An 11,273-nucleotide genomic window follows, 5' to 3' on the forward strand; every position below is an offset into this window, starting at 1 on the left:
TTTAACTTTCAACTTTTAATCAGTCTTTTAATTCAAATAATATTATTTAATTAAATTTTAATTAAAACATATTCCTATTTTATAAATAAATATATTAGTAATTAAAATTAATTTAAATTTTAAATATTAGAATTTCTCTAACTTCTTACCTACTTCATAATGTAGTTACTAGTTACTTTATCATTTTTTCATTCTCTCTGTGCGTTCTTCTCTCGTACATTTTTCTCTCTAGTTCTTCATATAAAATTCAATTTATGAGTGCTACTCCTCTGCAGGTAAATTTACTACTTCATAATTTAATATTTTATTATTATTATACTTCTTTTCAAATTTATAAATTCTGTTCTAAATTCAAAAAGATTTCGTAATATTTATTTAATATCATCCAATTGATTGATTATTGATTATTTGTTAGTTATATTTTTCTCATTTTTAATATTTCCACATTTTAAAGTACGGAAATAAAAGTATATGCGAGTGACTTAATTACTTAGTCCTCTAAATATTTAGTTTGCAAATTTGGTTATGAATAATTCACAATAAAAAAGTAAATGACTATGCAAAAGAAAAAATTTGTTGCGAAAGTAAAAATTTTTTTAATATCTTATTCTATAAAAACTCATCTAATATTTTTTATTTTTTTTATTAGTTGTTGGAATTTTTTTATTATTTATATATTTGAACATTAATATTTTTAAAATTATTAAAATTTATGTTCATAAAATTTGATTTTTTTAATTATAACACACATAAAATTATTAAGTTATATACAAAATATTTTTGAAACACGTCCAAAATCATAAATCTAAAATTTAAATATAAACGCTAAAAATAAAATTAATTTTTTTATATCTTATTCGATAAAAACGCATCTAATATTTCTTATTTTTTATTATTAGTTGGATTTTTTCATTACTTATATATTTGAACATTAACGTTTTTAAAATCATTAAAATATATGTTCAAAAAATTATTTTTTTTGGAAACCCTAATAGAGAGGTGAAGATTGGAGAAAACATCTTATGAAAAGTTAAAAGTTTTAAGTATCTTGGGTGCATCATACAGAATAATGGAGAGATTGAACAAGATGTAAATCATAGAATCCAAGCAGGTTGGTCAAAATGGCGGAGTGCATCTAGTTTTATATGCGACAAAAAAGTGTCTTTAAAACTTAAAGGTAAATTCTATCGCACCACTATAAGACCAGCTATACTTTATGGTACGGAGTGTTGGGCGGCTAAAGGGGAGCACGAACATAAGTTGATGAGTGTGGCAGAGATGAAGATGTTGAGATGAATGAGTGGTCATATGCAATTAGATAAAATAAGGAATGAAGATATAAGGGAGAGAGTTGGAGAAGCACCCATTGTGGAAAAGATGGTTGAATCGCATCTCAAGTGGTTTTGACATGTGAGAAGAAGACCGATAGAATATCTAGTCAGGAGGGTGGATAAGATGGAAAATGGACAAGGGACAAAAGGCTGATGAAGTAGACCTAAGAAGAAGACCATCCATGAGGTGGTCAAACGAGATCTACATGTAAACGGTCTCTCTGTTAACATGATACATGATAGAGTACAATGGCATCGTTTGATTCATATAGTCGACCCCACTTAGTGGGACAAGGTTTTGTTGTTGTTTGTTGTATAATGCATCTCAAATTATTAAGTTATATACAAAATATTTTTGAAACACATCCAAAATTATAAATCTAAAATTTAAATTTAAACATTAAAAAGAAAATTAATTTTTTTATAGCATCGAATATTTTTTATTTTTTATTATTAGTTGAATTTTTTCATTACTTATATATTTGAACATTAACATTTTTCAAATCATTAAAATATATGTTCAAAAAAATTGTTTTTTTTAATTATAACGCATCTAAAATTATTAAGTTATATACAAAATATTTTTGAAAGACATCCAAAATTATAAATCTAAAATTTAAATTTAAACGTTAAAAATAAAATTAATTTTTTAATATCTTATTTGATAAAAATTCATCTAATATTTCTTATTTTTTATTATTAGTTGGATTTTTTCATTACTTATATATTTGAACATTAATATTTTTAAAATTATTAAAATTTATGTTCATAAATTTTTTTTATTTATACCACATATAAAATTATTAAGTTATATACAAAATATTTTTGAAACACATCCAAAATCATAAATCTAAAATTTAAATATAACCGTTAAAAATAAAACTAATTTTTTTATATCTTATTCGTTAAAAATGCATCTAATATTTTTATTTTTTTTATTATTAGTTAAATTTTTTCATTACTTATATATTTGAACATTAACGTTTTTAAAATTGTTAAAATGTATGTTCATAAAAATTATTTTTTTTTTCAATTATAACACATCTTAAATTATTATTAAATTATATACAAAATATTTTTAAAACGCATTCAAAATCATAAATCTAAAATTAAAATTTAAACGTTAAAAATAAAATTAATTGTTTTTATATCTTATTCAATAAAAATGTATCTAATATTTCTTATTTTTTTATTATTAGTTGAATTTTTTCATTACTCATTTGAACATTAACGTTTTTAAAATTATTAAAATGTATGCTCATAAAAGTTATTATTTTCTTCAATTATAAGACATCTAAAACTATTAAGTTGTATATAAAATATTTTGAAACATATCCAAAATCATAAATCTAAACTTAAATTTAAACGTTAAAGATAAAATTATTTTTTTTACATATCTTATTCAATAAAAATGTATTTAATATTTCTTATTCTTTTATTATTAGTTTGATTTTTTCATTACTTATTTGATTATTAGTGTTTTTAAAATTATTAAAATGTATGTTTATAAAAATTATTTTTTTTCAATTATAACACATCTAAAATTATTAAATTATATACAAAATATTTTTGAAACACATCCGAAATTATAAATATAATTGTTAAATTTAAACGTTAAAAATAAAATTAATTTTTTTATATCTTATTCGATAAAAACGCATTTAATATTTCTTATTTTTTTGTTATTAGTTGGATTTTTCTTTACTTATTTGAATATTAACGTTTTTTAAATTATTAAAATGAATAATAAAGTTAAGTTTTTTAGATCTTATTCAATAAAAATATATCTAACTATTTTTTCATAGTATTAGTTAAAATTTTTATTATTTATTTGAGCATTAGTATTTTTTTTATTTTAAAGTCTTTATTAATTCTAAAATTAAAATTTTTGAATTTTATTTAATTTTATTTTTAGATGTGTATTTAAATTATAATTTGTTAGTAATTTAAAATGTTAAAATTAAAAAAAATTTTAAAATTTAAAATTTAAAATTAAATTTTATTTAATTTGTATTTTAGATGTGTATTAATTTAAAAAAGATAATAAATTTATTTGAATCTATTTGTTTAATTTTTTAAATATTATAATAAAAAATTAAATAAAAAATAATTTTTAAAAAATATCTAATTGAATTGTTCTCAAATTATATACTTATCGAAAAAAAAAACATAATAATATTCTGTATTTGTTTATTCGATCATTATCATTATCCTATTAAATATCAGAGAATCTAGATCCTGTGTGGAAGGGGTGGCGGAGTTAGGTGTAAGCCGTTGATCAGCATTAGAAAGCGGGCCCCAGAGAAAGTAAAGGGTTGAGATGTGGCCTTGAAGAATGAAGAAGTAAAGGACGGGGTCAAAGAAGTAATTTAAGATGAGAGGAATTTTCAAATTTCCGTGCAAGTGTTTCTCGTACACGTAAACCCCCGCACTGTGCAACTCGCACACCACATCATCGTGTCAAATAATCAGCTACAGCAACTACTCCGCAGTTTCTTCTTCTTCTTCTCCTCCTTCATCTTTTAGCTGAACAATAATCTTCGATTTTTCCATTCTCACGCGCCCACCCTCGCCGTAATTCTCAATCGTTAGGTACGAAACCTCCATCGCCAATCCTGTCTGCTGATTTCATATCATCACTCCCTCGCATATTCATCTTCTTTGCTTTTCATTACAGCTCCACTCAACTCATCGATTACTGCCTCTTCATCTAATTCATCAGCTTTTCTTTCTTCTTGTTTTTTTTTTATGATTATTGTTTTAAATATAATTTTCTGAAATCTCCTATGAGCTTTATATATGCTACGCTTTTCTTTTGTTTCAATCGAAATCACAGCGTAATCTGATTGTTGTTGAATCTCTTGTCTCTTTACTGCACCTTGCCCTATTGCTTCTGTTTGTTTCTTTTTCGTTGTTTTAACCCCTCCGAGTTGGTGATAGGTTTTGATGAATTGGATTCTGTTCTGGAAAGTAGGGTATTATTACTCTCTTTCGGTGGCGGTGGAGTAGCTTCCACGCACTATTGTAAATTTCCGATAAAACATATAACTTTTTTCCTTTGCTTTTTCAATCAATTTGCGATGTGTTTAGCTTAATTATAATCCTGCTCTTGTACTTGATTAATTATTAATCAGTCTGAGGTAACTGTGAATATATGTGTGAATATGTTGATAAAGGTGAAATAATGCAATCAGTGGCAATAGTGATATTTTGGTGCTGGAGATAAGGGGCGATGGGCGGTTGTTGCTGTTGTTGTTCTCCCAAAGTGACCGAATTGAGCGCTCCAACTGCATACTACTATGTCAGTATCCTATTTCATTACTTGAATTTCATACTCTTTATCTTCTGCTAGCTCTTGTCTAACTTGATTGCTTACTCTCTAACAACCCCGAAGGAGAAATTTTATGACTATTCAGTTCATGTAATATACATGACTTTTTGAGTTGTTTACAAATTAGAACCGAGTTTGCTACCTGCTAATGGGGGATTTTGGAGTGTTTCCAGTGAACTCTGTCCATTTGGAGGAAGGCAAACGATTTGTCCTACAAAGTATTCAGTCTATGGTTCACCATGATCAAAAGTCAAACATTAAACTACCTAGAAGTAATTGGTGGCTGTGGAAGTGGACTGTGATCTGAGACAGATACCTGCAATACCAAGTTTTCAAATGCCAGATTTGCAACTTACCGTAGGGGGTTTGGCCAACCACCTCCCGAGCTCACCTGAGCAATTCTTAAGACTCAAAAAACCATCAAATTGGTTCACTGCTGATCATCAAATCTCATCAGTTGTCTTCTTGAGAGACTAATTTGATGTTACTTTGAGACCAGTTTAATGGCATAACTTGACAATAAAGGCTAGTTTGATGTATTCATAAATGAAGGGCCAGCCTTAGGACAGATACTTTCAGAGTACCGACCTAGCCATTTACTAACATGTAACATGGACCTTTAATTATTTCGATGGGATTTTAACGTCTGCTTCTTGTATTAGCTTATCATCTCTTTCTGCTAATTATTTTCTATTGGCCTCATCCAGTGTGTTATAATGTTGCTTCATTTGTTACATTCTATCTGCAGTACCCAAGAGCATCAGAGGAGCATGTTCCACTTTCATCTCACCCGGGTGCTGCGTCTGCTTTCTCTGGGCGACTCTTAGTTGATACTAATCTAGATACTTCAAGCCCCGATACTTACAGACCACCTCCTGCTCCTATTCCCTTCAATGTCACCTTAGGTACCACTCACACACCACCTGTGGCTCAAGAAATTGTTGGAGACAAGAGTAATGCTTCCTTACAATCTACGAATTCTAATTCAATTCAAGAACCAGTTGCTGGAGATAATCATGGGACGTCAACTAAATTGGAAGAGCTGAAAGAATCAGAAGGCAGAGCTCAGACTGATTTTGAACTTGAGTCAACTAAGGATTCTGAGATTGAACTTCCAAAGTTGAGAAAACCTATAAATTTAGCTGAAGAGGAGGATTCGTGCCCAATTTGTTTAGAAGGTAATATTATTATGCTTCTTTAGCTGGCGATACAATTAAGTCATTTATCATGTTGCGACATTTATTCTTGGTTGGTAACGAGTTGTTGATGTATGTACATCTTTTTGTAGAGTATGATACAGAAAATCCAAAACTCACCACCAAATGTGACCATCATTTTCACCTTGCATGCATCCTGGAGTGGATGGAAAGAAGTGAAACTTGCCCTGTGTGTGATCAGGTTTGTCCTAATTAATTACTTTACGTTTCCCTTATCATTATGAAGTTTTCCTATGGATATGATGACACTTACCGAAAATTTGTAATGCAGGAAATGGTTTTCAACCCTCCCATTGAATAATAGATGTCAACTTAGGGGGTTCAAACATAGTATGTGATACAGTTTGAGGAGGTTTCAACGTCATTGGTTGCTATCTTGCCAACCGAATTATATGGGTGTATTTTGATTGTTTTGTTCTTCTGAATTACCTGAGGTTTTCTTCCCCCCCCCCCCCCCCCCCCATTTTTTGTGCAGAGTCCTTTGTGTTGGTTACAGGAAATTAAAGGAAAGTAGGATGTTATTGTTTAATAGTTCTCAATTAGAAAGTTTAAAATAGTGTTGAGTCCTAACTCCTAAGTGCAATATATTGCATACATTATGTTAGGAGACATGTTAATTACAAAACAACGATGCTTTCAATATGATTTCCCGTGCTTCTTTTATCGTATATTATTTTGGGTGTTAATATTTTTGTCAAAGAATGATAAATGCTTTCACTGTAATCGTCTTGCTTCTCTTAACATTGATTCAGAACTAATTAAGATGACTTGTTTATATAATTTGAATAGGAGGGTTGAATTGCCACCGCTGGCATCAACCCTCCTTCCCCAAAAATATTCATTCAATTAACTAAAATGAAAAAATATTCATTAGAAGAAAATAACAAGTTATAATCATTTCGTAAAAGGTAAATGCTGAATTGAATGTTTTTTTATAAAGATAATTTTAACGCATTTTATATGATTGTTCACGGTATCTTAAACTGAGATTGCGTTGAGATTGCATTTTGCATCTGAGCCGCCTTCACTCCATCAAATGCAAATAAAAAACACCACTACCATGGTCACCACAATCACCAATAACCCTCTCCACTAGTCCACTACGCTAACCACATAATCAACACTCTTCTCTTGCGAAGGAAACAGAGACTTTGGGTTGCAATAAGTCGTATCCAAGAACACAGCATCACAGGCAACAAAATTAACAATTGCAGTCTCCAAAATCATTGAACTACAAACCTGAAATCGCCAGTGTGATCATACCTCTCGAATTTCTTCCCCTCTTTTGTTGGGACCTTGAAGAGGAACTGGACCGCGCTAGGGAAGTGGTTCGCGTCGAACAGGGTGACCTCCGCGTCGTTGATTTCAATGGGCTGGCAAAGGGGGAGGGGTACAAGGAAGCGTTCTGGGACTCCAAAGATTTGTTGGAGGAAGGAGGCGGTGCTTACGGAGCAAAAGACAATGTCGCAGCTGTAACTCAGGCCCCAGTGTTGCCTCCTCTGTCGTCCCCTCTATTCCTTGTACGGCGGCGGCGGCGACTCCTCTCTGTGGCCGCTGCCTCCTCCTTCCTCTACTCTTTTCCCTCAGTTTTTATTGTGAAATATGTTTATGACATTGCTGTTCTTGGTATTATTGTTGTTGGTGGTGAATTGCCAGGTGAGAGGTTGGCTGAGAGGCGGAGGATGGGAATAGTGAAAGTGAGTTTAAACTCAATTCAACAAAATTTTACGAGTTGGTTTGAGTTCACGAATTGGTTCAAATAATAAAAATACAGTTTATAATTTTATATCAATAAATTATAATTTATATAGATTAAAAATATTAAATAAGTTAATTTTATATATTATCTATTTATCAATTGTAAATTTTTTATTTATGTCTTACATTAATATTGATACGTAACGTATATCTTGGCTCCTATGATATACAACGTATACCTTGATGTTAAACAGAATTAAATAATAACAATCCATTAAATTCGGACGAGCTATTAAAAGCTCGAAATCACAGCTAAAGAATCAAACGCTATCATTATGGATAACTTCGGCAAAAATGGAGGATCCCGAAACAAGCTCCAACCAAACAACCTAAAACATCTATATAAACATACAAGCAACATCGGAGCAAAACAGGTCACATAACTCTTTTTGATTTTATTATCATCATTCTTCTAAGTCATATTCTTATTTGAGCGGCTGAGTGCTTTTTGCAGGTGCTCCCGTCGCGGTGTTCCAACTCAGCTGACGTATAACTCTCGCCCAAACGCAGTCATAAGCAGAAGACTTATCATACCTCGGCCTCATACGTACGGAACATTTGGCACCTATCGTGGGGCCAAAATTCATCTAACCCCACTCTTTTCTTTACCTAGCTCTTTACTCTTTTTGTTGCAGGACCTCCGATCTTCAAATATGACCGATAATGGGGTCCATTAGCCCACACAAGCAAAGCTTCTAGCTCAGATTGCGGAACTCCAGGCAGAAGTTCGAAGAATAACCGAGCTGTCCGCCCATAACAATGCTGGAAAGCACGAGGAAGAAAACTCCAAAAGCTCGGCTCAGGGCAACATGGATCCTCTAAGCATCACCCTGCCAAAGAAAAAGCTGACGTTAGACAACCCCTTCTCAGAGGAGATTACCAATTTTCAGATGCCAAAGAACTTTGTGCTGCCCACCTTCTTGAAGTCGTACAAGGGGTTTGGCGATCCTCGCGCCCACATAAAAAAATTCCAGTCCATGATGTTTTTTAATGGCGCTAATAATGAACCTATACTTTGCCGAGCTTTTCTCACTTATCTTAATGGTGCTGCTTTACTTTGGTTCTCAAAATTGTCTGCAGGTACAATTTTCTCCTTTGAAGAGTTAGCAAGGTCTTTCATTGATTACTTTGCCGCATCAAGAATATACGTACACGGATCAGACTTTTTCGGCACAATCAGACAAGGACAACATGAAAGTCTAAAAGACTATATGACTTGGTTTGCCGAGGCCACTATGGAGATTCCAGACTTAGACCCTGCAGTTCACTTGCATGAACTCAAGATAGGACTCCGACCTGGCAAGTTCCGAGAAACAATTGCAATAACCAAACCAAAGTCGCTTGAGGAGTTCCGAGAAAGGGCCGCCGGCCAAATGGAGATCGAAGAACTTCGCGAGGCCTAAAAGGCGGACAAACAACCAACCAAAAGAGAGGAGGAGAAAACTTTCAAATCGTCAACCAATAAAGAACAAAAGAAACCTTTCAAGCTCACGCCAAAGTTCAACACTTACAACAGATTCAACACCAAGAGGGAAAACATAATCAAAGAAATCCTTAATGCCAAGATAGTGAAACCTCCTGCCCGAGCAGGAAGCTATCAAGACCAGCGATTCGTAGACAGGAGTAAGCACTGTGCTTTCCACCAGAAATACAGACATACAACGGACGAATGCGTAATAACCAAAGACTTGCTAGAAAGGTTAGCTCGGCAAGGACTGCTGGACAAGTACATTGAGAGCCGAAGAAACATAGAAACCAAACAAGACCAAGACAAACGCCCAACAGAAAAGGACAAAGGGAAGTGGACAACCCCAAACCCACCAAAAGGAATCATAAGCTGCATATCATGAGGATATGCGGGAGGAGGAGAATTAAGCTCAGCCCGAAAGCAAAGCTACCGAGCAATGCTAGCAATTGAAGAAACAATACCTCCAAGAAAACATGACACAGAGGAGCCAGAGATAATCTTCAATCAATCTGGCCTAGCTTCACAAAGTCCAAACCTCGACGACCCAGTAGTAATTTCCATCCAGACAGTGAAATTACTAGTAAGAAAGGTCCTTTTGGATCCAGGTAGTAGTGCTGACGTACTATTCTATTCAACTTTTCTAAAAATGCAACTATCTGAAAAAGCCATGCAACCCTCATCTGGAGAACTGGTTGGGTTCTCTGGAGAAAGGGTCCCGATAAAAGGACATATATGGCTAAAGACAACAATGGGCAATGCCCCATTAGCAAAAACTATTGATGTACAATATCTCATAGTCGACTGCCCCAGCCCTTATAATATTATCCTTGGGAGACCCGCTCTGAACAACTTCAGAGCGGTAGTATCTACTTTACACTTGTGTGTCAAGTTTCAGGTTCAAAATAAAAAAATAGCAACAGTACACTCAGATCACCAACAAGCTCGGCAGTGTTACAACGCCAGCATGAAGAAAGCCAACACAACACGAAATACTAAACAAGAAGTAAAAGCCATCCAAACCGCGTCCGAAGTACTATCTCTTGCGGAGCTTGACCCCAGGGAAGACTTTCAGGAAAGACCCCAATCAAAAGACGACCTCCAGAAAATCCCTCTGACAACAAGATTGAACAGTTTACCTATATCAGACGAGCTCTAGAAGGAGAGGAAAGATCGAAGCTAATTAAGGTGCTCCAGGATAACGCCGACCTGTTCGCCTGGACACCAGTAGACATGCCAGGAATAGACCCAAGTGTAATCTGCCATAAGCTCGCCATCGACAAAACAATCAGACCTATTGCCCAAAAGAAAAGAAATCTTGGAACAGAAAAAATGAAAGCAGCCCTCGAAGAAACAAAGAAGCTCCTCAATGCCAACTTCATCAAAGAAATCCGCTTCACCACATGACTCTCGAATGTGGTAATGGTAAGAAAAAACTAAGATAAATGGCGCATGAGCGTCGAGTTTACAAATCTCAATAAGGCTTGTCCAAAAGATGCTTATCCTTTGCCTTGTATCAATAAACTGGTAGACAATGCTTCGGGGTTTAAAAGCTTAAGCTTCATGGATGCATATTCTGGTTATAACCATATCCTCATACATCCAGAAGACCAAAGCAAAATAACTTTTATAACAGAACATGGAAATTTTTGTTATAAAGTAATGCCATTTGGCCTAAAGAATGCAGGAGCAACATATCAACGGTTGATGGACAAAGTCTTCCACCAACAAATAGGTCGGAACATGGAGATCTACATGGACGATATGGTAACAAAAACCTCAACACAAGGCTCACACTGTGACGATCTACAAGAGATCTTCAAACAAATCCGAGCATATAACATGAGGCTCAATCCAGAAAAGTGCACATTTGGAGTCCAAGGAGGGAAATTCCTCGGATTCATGTTGACCTCACGAGGAATTGAAGCAAACCCAGAAAAATGTGAAGCTATCCTCAAAATGAACAGCCCAAAAATGGCAAAGGAAGTACAACAACTAGCAGGAAGGGTAGCCGCACTGTTACGATTCCTACCTACAGTGGCAAACAGATCATACCACTTCTTCCAGACAATTTCCAAAAGCTAAAAATTCAAATGGAAGGAAGATTGCGAGCGGTCCTTCACCGAGCTTAAGCAAATATTGTCATCTCCACCAATCCTCCAGAAGCCAGA

General features: G+C 33.6%; 1 protein-coding gene across 2 annotated transcripts; it reads left to right on the forward strand.

Annotated features, from left to right (window-relative positions):
- Positions 1–3,711: 3,711 nt before the first annotated feature.
- Positions 3,712–6,547, forward strand: LOC130970217 (probable E3 ubiquitin-protein ligase RHB1A). 2 transcript variants are annotated; one of them, XM_057896229.1, is made up of 6 exons: positions 3,750–3,923; positions 4,272–4,355; positions 4,508–4,632; positions 5,411–5,840; positions 5,951–6,060; positions 6,151–6,547. In XM_057896229.1, exons 3-6 carry the CDS (start codon positions 4,564–4,566, stop codon positions 6,178–6,180), a joined length of 639 nt encoding a protein of 212 aa, XP_057752212.1. In that variant the 5' UTR covers positions 3,750–3,923; positions 4,272–4,355; positions 4,508–4,563; the 3' UTR covers positions 6,181–6,547. The 2 variants fall into 2 exon arrangements, with proteins under 2 accessions (XP_057752211.1, XP_057752212.1); XM_057896228.1 differs by lacking the exon at positions 4,272–4,355 and having other exon boundaries at positions 3,712–3,923.
- Positions 6,548–11,273: the final 4,726 nt, after the last annotated feature.

Source organism: Arachis stenosperma, chromosome 3 (assembly GCF_014773155.1).
Source record: "Arachis stenosperma cultivar V10309 chromosome 3, arast.V10309.gnm1.PFL2, whole genome shotgun sequence".
NCBI lineage: Eukaryota > Viridiplantae > Streptophyta > Magnoliopsida > Fabales > Fabaceae > Arachis > Arachis stenosperma.